Genomic DNA, 18689 nt, shown 5'->3' with positions numbered 1-18689 from the left:
GAAATAATTATCTCTTATTACAACCATTACAACCATCTATCGCCTCTGAATGACTTCCCTCGCCTCTAGCCCCAGCCCTAGCCCCCTACCCTACCCCAAATAAACAAGCTCTACCTAGACAAATCCTAACGAGTCATGCCAGCAGTTCGTGCGGGCACTCCATCGACCCAAGTAGCAGCAATGACGTCCCAACCCTATGATAAGCTGAGCCGTCGATCTAAAGGCAGCAAGCAATTCAGCCGCCCTCGAAAGGGGAAAGGGGAAAAAGAAAAGGGGGGAGATGATAACGTCATCTAGCTGCGGGCATGACATACATAACCCCCAACGCTACGTCGTCTTCAATTTAGGGGCCAACGAAGTAGCCAATAGCACTGCCCCCCTAATCCAAACCAAGAAACCTTCAGCACCTACGCATCATGATCACCAGCATGTCAGCCTAGAGATAACTCACGTAGCAAGTATACTCAAACCGATGGGTGTTTAGTGAATTCATAGAGTACCTAGGTAGCTAGATAGGTGTAGGTACGTATGTAGGTATCTGTCTGCTTTGACTCTCGCACCGGGGAAAAAAAAGGAAGACCAAAAAACCCGTAGAAAAAAAAAAGGCGCGTTACAAACGGAATGCAACGCAATTTTGCATTGCTAGCCGCCCTATCCTTTCACCTATGCCAAATATCAAATGCCAAGTAACTAATTAAAAAAACGGGAACCATCCTAGAGGCCAGTTCGTGTCAGTCGTCATCCATGCCGTCGATATCGATGGCATCTGGGTTGCTAGGCACTGCGACCGCTTCTTTGGTTACTGTCCCTGCGAGTCCCGTGCTCGACGCCACAAATCCTGCCGGCGCTCGGGCCTGCCGCTCTAGCTGTTCCATTGCATCAGTAACTTCGGGGTCTCCGTTCGCTGTTTCTGATCCTGCTCGTGTTTGATTTGCACGTGCGATGGCTTGTGACGCGATGAAGTTCACATCGGTGTTGTACTGTGCTTGTACGCTGCGCTTGATACGTAACATTTCCTTGTACGTGTCCTCGTTGCCGTGCTGCACCTCGAACTGTTCCCACTTAGTCCAGAACGCCGGGTTGGTGCGCGGGTCGCAGAATTGGGATGCGTGTCCGTAAATGGCGCGGGCTCGGTCGATTTCGCCGAGGCGCTTCTCCATATCGGCGAACTTCAGACACATATCTCTCGCTTCTTCGTCTGGTAGAGCTGCGATGGCCCTTTCGTAGATTGGTCTCGTAGACGGTAATCCGAAATTAGACGCCGACTTGGTGATATAGAAGTTAAACATATCTGCTCGGTCTTCGTCTGAAACCGCGCGGGTCGCTCTCTCGTAGATACGCATGGCGTGTCTCGCTAAGCCTCTTTCCTCCTCGAGATTGCCGTACATGAGATATAATACTTTAGCAAATTTAGGCGGGCAATCTTCTACTGCCTGCTCAAAGAGATCTCGCAGTCGCTCAATTCCAATCTTTCTATCCACTGCTTTAGTTAAGTAGAGATTCCACAATTCGAAAGCCACCGGGTAACTAAAGAGGTCGAGCCCTCTTTCATATATCTTGAAGGATTCTTCGTAGTATTTGTGTTCCTCCATAAGAGTGGCATAGTTGACGACGGTTTGCGGTGTAGCGATCCGAAGCTCAAATATGCGTTCGTATACTTTCTTCGTCTCCTCCAGGGAGTTGACACTCTCAACGAGGTCGACGTAGAAACTCCAAAGCTTCCAGCTCTTGTGGACTCTTTGCTGCGGCGACAGGGTTTCATCGAAATAGTCCACAGTTGATCTCTTCGGAGCTTGCACGGCCTTGGCCATGATCTTGACAGCTTCGTCGAAGTTCTCGTTGCGAAGTTCCATCTCGGCCCACTCGATCCACATATCAGCCAATTCGGCAACCGATTTGAATGGGACCTTGACAGCCTTCTCCATAATGATACGCGCATTTCGTATATCACCGCCCTTTTCGTAAAATTTGGCGTAATTTGCCCATAATTGATGAAAAGGCCCAACGGCTTTCTTCGGACTGATCGCGGCAATGGCATCGGTATATGTCTGTACGACTTCGACCTTGTTGTCCCCCCAAAGCGCTACTCGTTTCTCCCATTCTGAAACGCTATTGGGGTTTTGTCGTAGTAATACATCATTCAAAAGGAATGGCCGTCGGTCCATGAGCTGCTCAAACCGCATCATGCGTATATCGAGATCAAAGTCGGCGTCATCATCGAGCGTGCCTTCATCCGCTCGCTGGGACGCCAACTCCATTAGCGCACCAATGATGGACTCTTCGAATTCTGCATAACTATCAAAGATCATGGTGAAATCTCGAACAGTCATGACGGTCGTGATTCCTTCTTCGTAAATGTCTCTCGCGCGTTCGAAACTCCCTCTCCTGACCCAATACGTAGCTAAGCCGTACCATAGTTTCCCTCTTTGGTCATCAAACCTGTCGATTCCACTCCTAATGATACACTCGACGTCGATGCCGGTCTCGTGGCCGGTCTCGACTTCGTTGGCATGGTCGATGAGTAGGTCAACCATCTCGCTCCAGAGCTCATAGTGGCCTTTGCTATGCTTGCTATTGAAGCGCGGGTTGTTAAGGATATCGATATATTTCTTCACGGCCTCGGTATAGAGACCGACTTGTATCAGGAGTTCGATAAAGTCTTCAGCATCCTCGGGGTGAACTTGCATATACCTTCGCCATATCTTCACCGCAGTTTCGCCTGAAGCTGAGTTCGCAAATGGTCTATATAGGGCCCATATCCGATTGTGCTGAGTTATAGGAAGGGCCCGGAGAGCTCGGTCGAATGTGCGCCGAGTAAAAGTAACGAGAGGCTGCTTAAGTAAGAATTTCAAGTACAATTCCCATATCTTTGGCATCTTGTTGAGTAAGACGAGGGCTCGCTCGAATAGGGCGTTGACCTTTTTATACTCGGAAGCAAAGACGGCGGCATTTAGTTTTATGACATGCTTCGTTCGAAATTGCAAGTACTATGGAATATTAGCATTATTAGCATTGGGACGTGTCGCGACGTGCAACTTGTGTAGGATTCGCTCACCATCTTCCAGAGCTTGTACGATCGCGGTAACTGCTGGCAAGCCCTCTCAAGAACGAAGGCTTGCTCCTGAATGGTGCCATGTTGGACTTTGAACTGAATGTAAGCGAGCCAAGGTTTCGTACTGCCCAGATCCCTTAAGATATCTTGCTCGTAGACGGCGTCTTCATCGGTCTAGGTAGACATGTTAGCCAATAATTTGAAGAATTACAAGGCTCTCGTAGCGATGACGCGATAGGCTGCTTACGATGAGGTGAAGGTCTGGCTGTCGGGCAGTTCGGAGACCATTGGTCGGGCCATTGGGCGGCATCTTGACCCTTTTAACCCGTCGATTGTCGTTGTGCGCGATCGCTCGCAGATAATCTCTGCTAATCGACGGTGTAGACGAGAGAGTCAGGGCATCGTCGTGGGAGATATTTGAAGGGGGGGGGGGGGCGACAAATTTCGACCTCTGGCGTCGTGAAAGGCGACCGTGACCGCGGCAGCTTTTGGAACTTATTTTTAAGGACGAGACAGGATTAGTACCAGTTTTATTTTTTCTGGATTCCAGAACCATGGGCCATAGCTACGCACTATGCAACAATGCAAAAAGACAAGGAGAATTAAGGACGCTAATATTTAATAAGCGGAGCATCGGTGCATTTATAAGAATAGTAAAAGAGCACAAAGGAGAATAAAGTCTTGGCATTTAGTAAAGCAGAAAACCAAAAGCTCCAGCCTCCAAAGCTGAAGTACCTACAAGTACCTAACCTACTGTAAATCCAGTTTATGTAACCAACCAATAATAAAGCGGAACTCAACTCCCGATAAGTCATCACAAGTCCAAGTCCAAGTCCAAGTCTAAGTCCAAGTTCAAAGCAACAACCTTTAACCCATTTCCAATTAGCTTTTCTTCCTCTCTCATTCTCTATTGTGCTATAGATAGACCCGCCATAAACCTTAACCTATCACATCCGACGATCAAAGCACAGTTAATAGATAATACGCCACCATGGCTGGAGCTGGGGTATGTCGACAACTCCCTACGAGTGTTAGCTATCTTTGCACTAGCGATGCGATGTTAACATGTCTTCCTAGGACCGAGAGGCCGTCTTCCCGACGCGGCAGTCGTTGGGTATTATGAAGGCGAAGCTCAAGGGAGCTGAGACAGGCCACAGTTTACTGAAGCGGAAGAGCGAGGCCCTTACCAAGTATATGAACCTCATCACCTCCACCACCGCCACCACCACCACCACCTTATCTTAACATATGCTAACGTATACATCTAGACGTTTCCGAGGTACTATATACTATACTACCATGACATTGACTTCCGACTGTTGCAGTAGTTGACCGAACCTACAGAAATCACACGGCGAATCGACGAGGCGAAGCGCAAGATGGGTAGGGTCATGCAAATTGCTGCTTTCTCCTTGGCCGAGGTCACCTACGCCGTAGGAGGTGATATCGGCTACCAAGTACAAGAGTCCGCCCGATCAGCGCGCTTCCGACTGCGCACTAAGCAAGACAACGTTTCCGGTGTCCTATTACCCGCGTTCGAGAGCTACTTGACGGAGGGCAACAACGACTTTGGCCTGACTGGCCTCGGCAAAGGTGGTCAACAGGTGCAGAGGTGTAGGGAGACCTATGCGCGTGCTGTAGAAACGCTAGTCGAGCTTGCTAGTCTTCAGACTGCCTTCGTGATTCTAGACGAAGTCATCAAGGTTGTGAACCGAAGAGGTGAGTTGAATACCGAGCACAGATGATATTTATAACGCAACCAAGCTAACTTTGTATAATTATAGTGAATGCCATGTAATCCAACCCACCCAAACTATGCTTAAGATACAAATTAACTAGCCGGCAGAGAACACGTTATCATCCCGAGAACAGAAAATACCATCAAGTGTAAGTACGACCCTCTTACTATTCGGAGCAGATGAACTGACATTAGCGCCAGACATCAACTCGGAGCTCGACGAGCTAGACAGAGAGGAGTTTTACAGGTTGAAGAAGGTCGCCGGCAAGAAGCAACGCGATACCGCCGCCGCGGATGCCGAGATGAAGGCCAAGAAGGAAGCCCAGGCCAAGGCCCAAGCGGAAGGTGGCCAAAAGGCACAGCCGAACGACTCGGGACCAGCAGATGTACTAGCTACCGAAGACGACGATATTATCTTTTAGTCTAGGTTATGAAGGGTATGGTTTTAGTACGGGCGAATTGGGGGGTTGTTTGGACCTGAACTGCAATGTTTGTCGTGCTGTCATTATATATTTGTATTCCTTATGATACCATCAGGCTAAATGACCTTGGGTTCCTATCTCGTAGTATACGTAGGTATTTAAGTGAACAGGCACCGCGTAATTCTCGATGTGCAAGATATACTAAATCGGCTTACTATCTCGACGTTCCTACGAACTACCGGCATCCACATCGAATGCAAAAGGGTATTAAACATGCGCTTATCACACAAACCTTCTCCCGCCTCGGACAGCGTAACCAATCCCACCTCCGCCTTACTGTCTCTGGTACGTAACTTTGATGAGCTTCTCGCCAAGCGCCATGCCCGCGGTATTCTCCTTCGCCGTGATAGCACCCGCCTCGGCCTCGTACTCGATAAACGCGATGCCCTTGCGGCCGGGGACCAGACGGACTTCGCGGAAGCCCTCGAAGCGGCCGAAGATGCCCGTGAGCGCCTCGATGTCGTGGTAGTCGTCGGGTAGGTTCTGCACGAACAGGATCTTGTTCGGAGGTAGGTACTCGTCCGGAACGACGGCGTTGGGCCCGGCGGACGGGCCGGTCGGCTTGAGCCCGCGCGCTGCCTTGGCCGGACGCGCTGCTTCGCCTGGAGCGGGCTGGGCGCCGGGACGCTTGAGGCGTTTCTGCTCCTCGGCTGCCTCGGCTGCTTTTTTCTTATCTATCATGACGGTAATATGTTAGCCTTTTTCCTCTCCTTCCTCCCCTATCATTTAAAATCCGATTGTCGAAAAAAGAAGTAACTTACCCTTCTCAGCCAACCTCCTCCGCTGATGAAGCTCAAACTCCTCCTTATTCCCCGTCTTCTTGACCGTAGCATCGCTGCGCGTGCGCGCAAGCGCAACCTGCATCGGCTTCTCGAAGAGCTCGAAGCCCTGAACCTCTTCTACAGCCTGAAGAGCCGACTCAGGGCGGTCGTAGACGATGAACGCCTGGCCCTTGGCCTTAAGGTTCCGCTTCGCAACGATGTCGATGATATTCCCGTACTCTGAGAATACGGCTGACAACGCCTCCTTGAGGGCCTCGAGCTTGACGCGCTCCTCGAGGTTCCGCACGTATACGCTGTGGCATTTGGGTTAGTCAAATCAGAACGGCGCGCGAGCGCAAAACACGACCTGGGGGGAACTTGTATGTGTCGGAGTGCAATGACACATACGTAGAAATGGACGGGCCTGAAGCCATCTTGTGTGGTGTATGAATTCTTCTCTAGGTGATATCAAGTAGAGAAAGTTATCACTTTGATAGAAGCGTTTTTACGACTTTGTAGATGTTTTGGGACAAAGCAAATCTCCATGGCGAGCTACAATTGATGTAACCTACCAGTTATGAGCTAAAAGCTTATCGATAATGCAATCAACACGTATAGTCTATAAAAATATACATACATGCATGTATTGAGTAAGTCCACTTATTTAACTGTCAGCTGCCAACAGCGAAACGTCTGTGGCAGCTTTAGCCCCTATTTTAGCAAGGCAGCTATGAAATACCTAGGTTAGGTAGATAGAAATCAAAATAACTGCTCACTTTTTCTTATTTACCTAGTTAGGCAGGTTAGGTACTGATAAGACATCAACTGTATCATTTTGCATAAATCATACCAGCTCCTTAAATATGAACGCACCAATTCGTTTATCGTATTTAAGGCTCTGATTATATGTAGGTATTTTCTGCATCATGGGTAAGTCTACCCTTCTAAGTCGTTCTATTATACAATCCATCAGATCGGCGTGCTCTATTCTAGCAATGTGCTAGACACGCAATCTACGGCCTTTAGCTTTTGTTCTCTCAACTATGGATATCTCTCGACCAGTATTTAAGCCGTCGTAACTTCCTCCTTGCTATTACTTTTCTCTTCAGCCGGCTGCTCTTTAACTGGCTCTTCTGTGGTGGGTTGCTTCTCTTCCGATAAGGGCTCTGGTTCTTCTAATGCTAGTTCGTTGCGCAGATCTGGCAGGAAACGATCTATTCGTTTCCACGTTTCAACCCATAAGTTCTCCTGTGATGGGTCCTTGCTTGGAGGAACAAGGTATCCGCTACTCGACATGAATAATAGTACATTTTTCAGATTCTCGGGGACTGCCTCCTCCTAAACATTGCATTAGTATACTTAAAGATGGGAAAGAAAACTATTGTCAGCTGCTTACCAAACTATCGCCTTGGCCACTATTCATCAACCTATCCATGATATCGATTATTTTCAGCCACAGATCCAGCATGCCATCCCACTTGGAGAGAAGCACGAGGTACTGCAGGAATGTCTTGCAAAGAAGAGACGCGACTTGCACCCTTGTTTCGCTCATGCCATCTCGATCGGAAGAATAGACTTCTGGCTTCAAGAGTCTCAAGATTAGAGGGAACAAGACCTCGCCAAAGATGGCAGTCCATTCTTCGTGGTCGCTACAGGTCAACTCGGGCGATAGGAGCGACCTCTGAAGTGACGAAAATGCTAGAGACCGTACTTCACGGCACGGATTAGTGCACTGTGTCGTTAGAGCTTTGAAGATAGGTAGCCAGTATGCCGACCATGCTGCAACGCAATTAGTAAGAAGCCATGCGTATATATAGAAACAGACCTACCCTCGCTATTCTCAAGATGTGATTGTTTCATCAAGTGAGGAATACGAGCCGTCATGCTAGAAATGAGATTAACGGCTTTTACGCCCCGCGAAACAACAGCATTATCACTAGAACTAGTTAGATAGTTAATAAAAAGCAAAGTAATGGAAAACGTACCTTGAGGTCTCCTTTTTCGGTGGTCGAGCGTTCCTCTGCCTCCTTTCGCCCTTCTGCTGCACAGTTGCGCCGACTTTAGCGGCGGTAGCATACTCATTAAGCAGGGCAATTGCAGCTTCGTAGTTATCCGCAATAATTGCTGACGGTGAACCTGACACTCCACCTTCGAGGATCTCGAAGACGGTAGAAGACGCATTGGGGTTACCAGCAAGGGTACGTAGAATGAGCCAGAAATCGGGTGAAGTCATAATCTCGCTTCGTAGAGGCCCTGGTTGATCGATGCAGAGCTTCAGACCTTGAAGAACTAACTGCGATGTTTTCACAAGGGTCTCTTTAGGGAAACTAGATATGGCGTGCAGCAGTACAGGTGCTCGTACAAAGTCGTGATCCTGGACTGTCAGCACGGGTACATCCTGGTTATCTTCGGGGTGTTACTTACATAGCTGGCCTTTAATACGCTGAATTGATAGAAAGCTGCTCGCGAAACGAGGATAGGGTGGTGTTGAGGAGAGTCACGCAATATCATCTGCAAAGCTTCTGCAACGGGCTTGCCGAGATGTTCAACCGTCTCGTTGTCTCTCAATGCAAGCACGGTACAAAATTCCAGGATGTATACTACTGCAGGGTCATAAGTAGGCTTCTTGGAAGGAGTTTTAGATCCACTGGTGGGCGAAGAAGGGAGACTCTCTGCTTTCACTGTGATGACAGGTACAGCCGAACTTTCGTCATCGGGAAGTTCGTCCAGAAGAGCTTCAAGAAGTGGTGATAAAGAATCTGCCGAAAGAGCCCTAGGTTGGGTTAGTAATGCGCAAACTACGGAGTCCTTGACAACCTACGAGATATTCGCGAAGACACTTTCTAGATCACAGGCTTTGATGCAATCAACTGTGCTTAACGAACTTTCGACCTCTTCAGCAGATGGTTCCGGTGGATCGTCAGCCGCATAGCTAGAGATATACGAAGTCAAGACCGACATGAGGCCTGTGTCGGCAGTTTTCGTCGCTCGGTCAATGACTTGAGAAGGGGTATGAAGTGGAATTTTAGGAAGATTTAGCTTCTCAAAATTTTTATTAAAGAACGAGGAGGGAATAAGAGAGTTGACGAATAGCTTCAACCAGATGCGGATAATCTAAACTGGTTAGCTTAACTCGAGTCAGGTTGTGCCAGAAACTTACATGTTGCCAACCCTTGCGGATGACTTCTTCGCTCCCCTTTACGACACGGAACAGGACGAGTGTAGCAAGCTGCGCTTTGAAGTCCCTGCCGAGCTTAACGGCGAGTTCGCTAACCATAACGCTATCGCTATCATCCGATACCTTAACTTCCGTGTTAAGAGCCGTACTTGATAAACCATCGGTATCTAACGTAGTCATATAGCTAAGATTCTGGATAATACGATCTAATGCTTCTGTGATACCATATCTGGACGCAATCTGCGCACATTGATCGAACCCGGTAACTACTCGGGAAAATACAGCATCATCAGTTGCAGACATGAATACGTACGATAATGTTGAGACGATCGGTTTCCAGGTTGTAGCAAACATATCGGCGTCGTAGATATTAGTATCACAAAGCACCAACGGGCCGGCGGATTCACTCTTGAGAAGTAGTTCTCGCCATGCATAGTCGAAGGCGTGCTGGTTATCGTGCTCATCTGGAAGAATAATCTCGTCGGACTTGATGGCTTCGAAAGTCAGTTCGAGGTATTCGGGAGGGAAATCCTTAGATCCATTAACGCCACGCAAGTTGCGTGCAAAATCTACGAGTTCCATGCGTTTCGAGCCCTTGAGCTTTGGACTGTGCTGGTCAACATTTAGCATGATGATAGCATACGTAAGAATGAACACAGCATCCTCGCTCGCGACAACATCAGAGCCTGAAGTTGCAAAGTACTTCTTCGCGAAGGCAGTCACTATTCGCTCGATAAGCGGTGACTCGCCAGGGAGTCGGAAACTCTCGAGAAGAAGTCTTACTGCTTCGTCGACACGCTTGCCAGAGAAATCGAAAAGATCCAAAAAGGCGTTGAGATATTCATCATTGCCCCTTTTCGATATAAATTCGCCAATGGCCGCTTTGGAGACTCGGGACGTACTTCGGAAAAATCGGGCAGTCGATGCTGGGTCATCAGTAATAATCTTTTGCTCCTTGAGATATCCTAAGCCCTCCTTTGGTTTTTCATTGAACTTAGTCGCGCCCTTAATGATAACCTTCTTCCTTCGTCTTTCTTCTCGGAGGGTCGCTTGATCTGGTAACCCATCTGAAACTGGCTCTTCGTCAAGACGATCGGCTATGGACTGAACGAAGCCAAGAAGTGCGTCTAGACAAAGGGGCGGTACGCTAGTTGTGCTCCACGTTGCAGAGTCAGGCAGAGCGCTCCTCGAAAGCAATCCAATCATGTCTTCACATAGATTTCCACGATTCGCGTCAGAGTCATAGTTAACAAATAGCTCAACTAAGAATGTCGGCATCCGGGTGAGAGCCCCGATGCTTTCAACCATGGCTTGACGAGCATCCGGTTTTCGTGCACCACCTTCCATACCCAACTTCTGCCGGTCCTTAACCGGCACCGGTGTCGACCTGCCGCTACCCGCTTGTGACGGAGGTGGTTTTACTCCGCTTGGCCTCTGAGGGATTCCATCATAAAGCGAAGGATCGATATTCTCCTCGCGAGGTATTTCGACCGGCGGGTGTAAGCACGCGATAAGGTAAGACAAGAAGAGCTCCTGTTGTAGTTTCAAGACCCCTCGGCAAGTCTCGAGTAGCGTTCCAGCTACGATGAGAGATTCTTGGAGAATAGCCATGTTATCGGATCGGACGAGTTGAAACAAATGTCGACACAACCGATCTTCGGCGACGACGGCTAAAGCTGGGTGTCTCGCTATAGACGGCCCAGCAACTTCCAAGGCAACGTGAATAATACGTAGCGCCATGACTCTCATTGTATCTCCTTGCTGCTTGTCGTGGGGATCTAATAAGTCTACGAGAACCCTGAACAGCTCCTTCATAGACGGTAATGAATAGGGTTTGATATCGAGAGAATCGTCGGGTTCTGAGGGTTCTATTGTGGGCCTTTCTTCTACATTGTGAGGAGTACTCTCCGATCCAGACGAGTCTCGCGGTTCGCCACCAGGGGCATCAGAAGACGCAATAACGTTGTTTCCATTAGTCGAGGGAACCATTTTTACGCTTTCCATATCCCCGTTCGCCTGGTGATCTAGGGCCTCCAAGTCATCGCCAGCTTCGACTTCCAGATATTTAAGATGCTCGAAAATGATCTGGCACATACGGACCATAGCCGCTTCGGCCGTCCTTCGGAGGAGCTCGGATAATCGCGACTGGCAGCACATAGTTAAGCCGGTCTCCATCATTTCGCAAACACTCTCGTCGCTTAACAACTCGCCACCCGGGCCAGACAACATATCCTCCATCAGGTGCAAGATCATGAGTAAAACAACCTCGTCTTGAGCAGAGTCGCTTGCTTCAAAACGACAATGGGTTATTGCTGTCGACAGGGATTGCATGGCGAGTGGGAATCGTGGAGAGCTAGGGTTTATAAACCCATAAGAGAGGAATTTCCGAATCGCTTTTAGTGCTAAGATGGTTATAGGGGCAGAAGTCGAGGAGGCCTGTATCACTTGGAGGAAGGGGTTGAGTAACGCCGGAGCATCGAAATCGTGGATATCTAAAACATGTGTTAAAAAGGTCCCCTACTACCTTCGTATAGATCTTTCATGTTACCTTTGCAGTTTGATAGTTCATGGCGAAGACGACCAAAGCCAGCCATTAGGGGATTATCCTGCATGCTCTTGCCCTTCTTTCCCCGCAACCCCCACCTGTTTGCGATAGCAAAGTCCTGCGCACCATCGATTCCCGGGCTTGCCATAGAGCTTTTGCTTCCCGGCCGCAGGAGAGGGCTAGGCGGGCCTAACTGAACGGGATTAGGGTTGCCACCCAGTATGGAGGATACCGACGAGCCCGCCCATCGAGCATGCTTTCGCATGGCAGAAGAGACCGATATGCATTCCGATATGACCAAGGAAGCTGGGTCAACAGCAACTGTTACCGGTCGACTTCGAAAGTGCGCGTTGGGTACCTGAATATCGGTATTCACAGCCTTGTTCCTCGTTGCGCTTTGGCGTAACGGGAGACCCAAGCTACTCGACTCGGGCGCAAGCTCTGGTTCCATGTTGTTTTTGCTCAGTTGCTCATCTCGACTCATTCTCGCCTAAAGAGGCGACACTCGGTTCAGGAGTAAAACGTGGCAAATTAAGGGCGTTCGTGGATATTGTCGCCGTTGCGCAATAGGAGATGAGTTTAGAAGTCGGCAAGGTTGGTGTAAATCGACTCGACTCGACTCGACTCGACACTTAGAATACGGGAGTGAAATTCGAAAGATCTGCCTATAAGTCACTAAGCACCAAAGAGTCCAGACTCCTTCTCATTGTCCAATTACGTCCAACACGTAGACATGAACAATATGAACAAACTGTCCGAGTCGTGAATTGTATGTACCTACCTAGGTAAGTAACAATTTTATCAGTTAGGTAGGTAGGTACCTAATGTAACTACTCGAACCTTAGGTAAACTTACTTATCGCATCTAACGGCAGGGTCCTTAGAAATCTTGCACGTGCCGACAAGCTTCTGCCAGCTGTAAGGTTAATCGGTTGGCGTTTATCCGATTGTGACAGCGTGGCGGGAACCCTGAACGCCCAGCCCTTAGGGCCCAGGTACTAAATGCCGGCTGTACTTAGATACATATGTACGGATTACGTGCAAGTATCGGGCAATCTTTAATTGCCAATATTTATATATAACTCAACACATCTTATAAACCGCTTTGTTATAATTTTATTTAATGAGATATCATTCAATGATTTCTATTATAATCTTGAGTATTTCAGAGTATTTCATTGACAGCTTAAATAAAATATCACTCATTACTTAACAAGACAGCGCCGAGGGCAGCTTGAACAAGAATATCTACTAATAAAGTAATATAGCCTCAAGGCCAATCTATACAATCAACAACGCGGTCCCGTTGCCGCGCTTGAAAATATCCCATGCTTCGTAATCATGCATCGGATACGACCAAAACGCCAGTGCCATGATCCTCGACATGGTCCTTGCTATTGTACAAGCGACCAGATGATCACATGTGTGTGCCCCTATCCTTCCCCTTTGCCCCAAATGACTTTTTTTTTCTTTCCCACACGCCTAATGCATAGTGAGTCCGGAAGTGCGACGTGAAGCCTCACTACAACCCAAGGCCATCAGTCATTATATCCTAGATATCATTTCTTAGGCCTCTACCCTAAATTGGTTATTTGCCTTTTCCCCAACCTTGTCCTCTGCTGCTTTCGAGTCTTGACTTGATCCTTGTTGGCTCTCGGATTCCCGCTCTTTTTGCGCCTCCTTAGCTAAGTTTTGTATTTGTGATTTATCTTGCTCCCATTGAGCATTGGTGTCACTAAACTGTTCCTTGACCTTCTTCTCCCGTTCCTGCTTTTCTTTCTCTTCGGCCTCCTTAGCCTGGCGCTCTGCTTCCATTTCCTAATCTTGAATTAGCATGTATTTCAAATACAAGGGTTCAAATTTGACTTACCTCCATGTGCCGAATATCGTCTACACTAGGCTCGTACAAATGCCAGATTGTGTAATGAGGAAGACCAACCACGGAGAATTGCATGCGTTTGGCCATCTAAATCCACCATTAGCGTTAATTTGTATATCAATGAAATGGGTATTACCTTGCCAAATCCTTCAGTTTCTGCGTGTTTTTCAAAACTGAAGGCAGGGAAATGAACACCCGACCTAAAAACTCTGGCCTTAGCCAAAATACTAACACCACCCACGCCATCGATTTCCATTTCCATATCGGGGTCGCCGTAGGGGTCGCGGAGGTAAGCCAGATGAGGTCGCCATGTAGCATATTCGGCATATCCTTCCACGATCACAGCATCTTCATCGAGAGTGTCGGCAAGAGCCAATGCCGTTTCCGACTCCTGCCATGAATTCAAATCGTAGGGCTGCTCGCCACCAAGCCAATCAGGAAGGGGTCGCCAGACGTCTGTATCACTGTCAGCAACGAAAGAGGCAGAGGTAGATTACAATAAGAAGGCTTACTCGGTACGATAACGTCCTTATTATGACGCATCAAGTCCTCTAGGATAGTAAACGGTGCGGTCTCCACGTCGACATCTCTCCAGTAAACCCACGAATGATACGGGCGGAGAGTCGCGCTCAAAAGCCAGTTGCGTGCCTGTGCCATCAACTTCCGGCGACTTGCCTGCGCAGCAAACCCGTGACGACTCTCAACATCCTGGTTGACTTTCTGGCCGAAGTCCTTTTCGATGATTGATATTTCTCCATAAGGCTGTTTCGGGTCCTCACTAGCTTGTAACGCTTCCAGCTTCTCTACAAGCACTTCTAACGTCCTATCCTTCGAATCGGAAACGAGGAAAGCGAGGTCGATAAGATGATGGGGGTATGTGAAGTTGCGGAGGTGCGAGAACATCATATTGAGATGGGGTTCGGCATCTCGTAATGGAACACATAGGAGGATACGTTCTTCTCTTTCCCAACCACGAGCGGTACCCTGAATGTTCGAGAGATCATAGTAACGCACAGTATCCATCAACACATCACCGCTTGAACTGAGAAGACCTAGAGAGAATAGAGAAGTAAATGATCCACTCCCTGGCCGAATAAAGAACCAAATCAATACGATAACAACAGCAATTATGCCTAATCGCGTCAGTAGACTTCTTCGTCGACGAGCAGCAGGTGTCGAGGCGCGAGGTTGAAATCTAATAAACAATATCTCAGTTAGAAATTAATTTATATTACACATTATTCGAACCTGTGAACAATGCCGCGTTGAGATCGGAAGAGGGCCACCAACCTATGAGGAGAGATATCGAAAGTGTTGGTATTGCGTGGATAGCCATTGGAAAATCCAGCGGAATGATGCCGGGGCATCATCTTGGAACTGGTCGAGGATGCATACGAGGGTAACATTCGAAATACAGGAACGACCAGGCCGACGAGAACGACTCGCGCAAAGGGTTACTCGAAATTGCAGTCAACGGTACGACCCTTATTTCGAGATGGGCGCCGTTAGGGGCTGGGATCTTAGGCGCGCAAAGAAGCTTTTATAAATTCATGGGTGAGGATACGACCGCTCAGGTTTGGAGGTTGGAAGATCTAGGTCAGAATTGACTAGATATTATATGAGGTATTAGGGTCAATTCACGTCGTCGTCGTCGTCGTCGCCGCCGTCAAATACATGTCAATGAAATGCAACGACAGTACGAGGTACAGGGCGGAATAATCAAAAAGGTGTCGAGTTCGGAAACTTGCTAATTACGCTAACGTCTATCGCCCAAATTAGAACGCTGATAAGCATGTAAACAGAACAGGCGAAGCCTTGCCAAGACAGGCTAGTCAGTTATTGAAGCTGTTTCAGATTTACCTAGGTTAGTCTTGCCTTTATATTTATATTATGCATATTATGCATATTATGCACGGACCACTTTATTAGCTAAGGGACGGCATTTCAGAGAACCTTATGAATTATGTATAAGAGGTACATATGCATGCAAATATGTATCTAACAAGTTTACTACTTCCCATTACTTCTCATAAAAAAGTCTTATATCAAATTATACTATGGAGTATACTCTTTACTCTAGTATATATCCTTTACTCCCTAATGCATACCACACAAGTATAATTCTGTTGATAATTTCCTTGCCAGCATGAGCACACAGTGAACCAAACGCCTCCAAGAAACCTCACATTCAATAGCTTTTCAGTCTTCGTCGGCCAGAGACTCGGGGTAAGAAAAGGCTTGGGACGATTGGGTTTTCTTTCTCCCAAACCTTTCTCTCATCTGCTGTGCTCTGCGTTCTGCTACTGTCAATCTATTCCGACTGAATGTACCAAAAGTAAGGAGAATGGCAACAGCTCCAATAATTGTGCATACCCGCATGTCTTCCTTAAACGCACCCGCGTATGCTAGCATGGTAGCCTCCAGCTGAGCTTGCTGTTGAGATTTGCTGCCACTTTCAAGCAATGGAACCTCGCCGGGTTGATCAGGGCCGCTGAGCTCTTGAAGCTTAACACCTAAGATGGCCGAGGAGGCTGCAATGCCTATGCTACCTCCCAAAACTCGGACTTGGGCCATCAAACCCTGTGCAGGGGCTGTCAAGTGGTCAAAAGCGTCCTCGGGGAAGTTTCAATGAGCCGGAAACTTACCATGATCTCTAACCGATGAGTGAAAGGTCGCCACCATTGTTGCGGTTGATACAACCATTCCAAAGCCAAGGCCAACAAAAACCAGAAATCCTAATGCTTTCTGTTCAAGCTCAGATGAGTTTGAAAGAGTTGATAAAAGTCCGCAACCTAGAATTACCAGAGAGGTAGCAACGAACAATGTCTCAAATATTCTGTCCTTCTTTCCGTTAAGTGCCCCTGCGACAAGAGAGCCCACAGCGCTTGATCCCAGCATCGGAAGCAGCATAACGCCAGCAAGAAGGGCACTCTTGTCGTTCACTACCTGCAACCTGATTGGAAATGCATATACAATAAGCATATAAGGAAACCCCAGGAATAAGGTGTTGAGCACCGCTGCGGCGTACACACGGTCACGCAGCAAACGCATGGGTAATGCGGCGTCTATTACATCGCCCAACTGCCGATCAATAAAGACGGACCATGCGAACAGCCCTAGCCATGAGATTACTCCGATAATAAGCGGAGCGATGAATACTGGCTTCGACCACTGATCTTCCATCATGGCAGCATTCTGAAATGGGAGGACAACTAATACAGCAGCTGCTATTAGAAGCATCGAGCCGATATAATCAAGTTCCCTCCAAGATCTTCTCCCAGAATTAGGTAGATACTGAGGCGCCGGCCAGGTGAAGTAGAACAAGAGAACCGACACTACGCCAATAGGCCCACTAGACGTTACATCAGTATGTATGTTTGGATAGTCCTCCTCCGATGAGATAAACGCACTTGATCCAGAATACCCACCGCCACGTTGTATACTCGGTCAATACGCCACCAAGAACTGGGCCTAAGACACTTGACATGGTAATCACGATCCCGACTAGACCTCCAATAAACCGTTTAATTCTCCCGGGCGCAACTTCGGGGAGGATTATCATCGTGATGGAATATAACCCTCTCTAAAGTCAGTCGTTTTGTGCTAAAAGGATACGTTGTCACTCACCTGAACCACCAAGACCTTGCAAAGCCCGACATGCTATCAACTGAACTAGATTGTGGGCGAAGCCGCAAGCAATTGAAAATGCAATGAATATGAGATAGGATGCGATGAAGGCATTTCGACGGCCAATTATATCAGAAACCCGAGCCAACAAAGAAGCACATCCAAGATACACCAAAGAATAGGCCAAGGCGACCCAGTTTATAGATGCCAAATCGCCAAACTCCGTCGCTATTGCAAAGATGCTCGTGGCGACAATTGATGTATCTAGGAATGACAGAAGTAACCCTACAAGGAGCCTAGTCCTATGTTAGACGAACGGCTAGATGCTAATTAATGTACCAACCCACCCAATACTAAATAACCAAAATCGAAGCAGAGGTAATTCTGGCCGAGAAATCTGGAGTTCCAAACTTGAATCGCTCGAAATGGGAGCAAGAGTTTCGGTGTCTTCGCTTCTGTTCGTAGGATTCGTACGTAGCTCCATGGCAATGTACTCGGCGTGTTTGGGTATGCTTCCTTCGTAACGTGGGAACACTTCGCCTTTATCAAAGAGCTTAAACAAAGAAATACTCTACTCGAGGTGTATGGTGCTACCTACCATCCCCGCCTACGCTTAGATGCACATGTGCCACTCTTATAGGCCGTCAATAAGTGTAGTTACGTCGGTAAAGAGACGTATGCTGCGCATCTTGAGTATGGAAACCCGAGTATCCAATCGCTCGAGGCGAATGCCTGACAGCAGGAAGGTCTTAGCAGTGCTTCTTACAGCAATCTTTGCTGTTCGCGTTGATCCCACTTACACGCCTACCGAGACAACGTTTCTGGTAATGTCGCTCACGTTTGCTTGCAGGAGTGTACAACTCCAGCCCCACTTGATACCATTTCGAGATATCCTGGGGTAACCAGTTCCAGTCTGTTGGTAACATCGTACCCCTTAGACGTCTCACATGGCCGTATTGATCACACTGGGATATCCTCTATTCATACTAGTAGTCTTGACTAAGCTCATCTTAGAGAACAGTTGCCTATATATTCTATGGCTGTGAGCAGTAGACATTGGTTGCCTCTAATATATAAGCAGTAGTTGAAGGACGCTTTCCAAGTAGGTTTGCTAGTTGACGTTTACTTGCGTCTTCCTTTGTATTTATTTATATATAATACTACCCATACTGTCACCATGCTACTAGTTAGGCTAGTACACACAGAGTGAGATTTCTCAGGTAAATGAAAACGATTCACAGAATCTTTATCATCTTTTGACATCCCCCACTCGGGACTTGCCCCAAGCTCACACAGCATCTCGGCACCGTTGTATTAGTCACGCACTAGCGACGAGTGCAACAATGCCGAGCGTTTCCAATGGATCCTCATGTTTATATTTACTTCACCAAGTTCCACCCGTTTCACTCGACGTCCTGATTTTGTCTC

The 18689-nt window shown here is 47.8% G+C and overlaps 6 protein-coding genes across 6 annotated transcripts; 1 reads left to right on the top strand and 5 right to left on the bottom strand.

Moving 5' to 3' along the window:
- Positions 1–82: 82 nt before the first annotated feature.
- On the bottom strand, positions 83–3517 carry F4813DRAFT_377060 (TPR-like protein). Its single transcript, XM_049245199.1, has 3 exons — positions 3300–3517; positions 3056–3226; positions 83–2987 (listed from the first exon to the last, which is right to left on the bottom strand). The coding sequence occupies exons 1-3, from the start codon at positions 3360–3362 to the stop codon at positions 732–734; spliced, it is 2490 nt and encodes an 829-aa protein (XP_049094656.1). The 5' UTR covers positions 3363–3517; the 3' UTR covers positions 83–731.
- A 289-nt stretch (positions 3518–3806) lies between these two features.
- On the top strand, positions 3807–5379 carry F4813DRAFT_301860 (vacuolar ATP synthase subunit D). Its single transcript, XM_049240773.1, has 7 exons — positions 3807–4058; positions 4130–4242; positions 4321–4331; positions 4397–4771; positions 4837–4846; positions 4899–4939; positions 4992–5379. The coding sequence occupies exons 1-7, from the start codon at positions 4044–4046 to the stop codon at positions 5210–5212; spliced, it is 786 nt and encodes a 261-aa protein (XP_049094655.1). The 5' UTR covers positions 3807–4043; the 3' UTR covers positions 5213–5379.
- F4813DRAFT_377051 (RNA-binding domain-containing protein) lies at positions 5146–6562 on the bottom strand. Its single transcript, XM_049245198.1, has 3 exons — positions 6442–6562; positions 6034–6347; positions 5146–5946 (listed from the first exon to the last, which is right to left on the bottom strand). Exons 1-3 carry the CDS (start codon positions 6465–6467, stop codon positions 5546–5548), a joined length of 741 nt encoding a protein of 246 aa, XP_049094654.1. The 5' UTR covers positions 6468–6562; the 3' UTR covers positions 5146–5545.
- A 309-nt stretch (positions 6563–6871) lies between these two features.
- On the bottom strand, positions 6872–12618 carry F4813DRAFT_377050 (uncharacterized protein). The gene is made up of 8 exons (XM_049245197.1): positions 11760–12618; positions 9194–11703; positions 8855–9147; positions 8458–8806; positions 8019–8407; positions 7863–7969; positions 7430–7812; positions 6872–7371 (listed from the first exon to the last, which is right to left on the bottom strand). The coding sequence occupies exons 1-8, from the start codon at positions 12238–12240 to the stop codon at positions 7099–7101; spliced, it is 4785 nt and encodes a 1594-aa protein (XP_049094653.1). The 5' UTR covers positions 12241–12618; the 3' UTR covers positions 6872–7098.
- A 293-nt stretch (positions 12619–12911) lies between these two features.
- F4813DRAFT_377049 (glycosyltransferase family 62 protein) lies at positions 12912–15348 on the bottom strand. The gene is made up of 5 exons (XM_049245196.1): positions 14925–15348; positions 14147–14829; positions 13771–14090; positions 13626–13721; positions 12912–13573 (listed from the first exon to the last, which is right to left on the bottom strand). Exons 1-5 carry the CDS (start codon positions 15038–15040, stop codon positions 13322–13324), a joined length of 1467 nt encoding a protein of 488 aa, XP_049094652.1. The 5' UTR covers positions 15041–15348; the 3' UTR covers positions 12912–13321.
- Positions 15349–15639: 291 nt separating this feature from the next.
- F4813DRAFT_377046 (major facilitator superfamily transporter) lies at positions 15640–17993 on the bottom strand. The gene is made up of 6 exons (XM_049245195.1): positions 17860–17993; positions 17609–17801; positions 17262–17557; positions 17045–17213; positions 16280–16986; positions 15640–16225 (listed from the first exon to the last, which is right to left on the bottom strand). Exons 2-6 carry the CDS (start codon positions 17743–17745, stop codon positions 15834–15836), a joined length of 1701 nt encoding a protein of 566 aa, XP_049094651.1. The 5' UTR covers positions 17746–17801; positions 17860–17993; the 3' UTR covers positions 15640–15833.
- Positions 17994–18689: the final 696 nt, after the last annotated feature.

The sequence above is a fragment of the Daldinia decipiens genome (assembly GCF_022478715.1).
Source record: "Daldinia decipiens strain CBS 113046 unplaced genomic scaffold F4813scaffold_61, whole genome shotgun sequence".
In the NCBI taxonomy this organism is placed as follows: Eukaryota; Fungi; Ascomycota; class Sordariomycetes; order Xylariales; family Hypoxylaceae; genus Daldinia; species Daldinia decipiens.
This window is presented reverse-complemented; position numbering and strand designations above follow the sequence as displayed.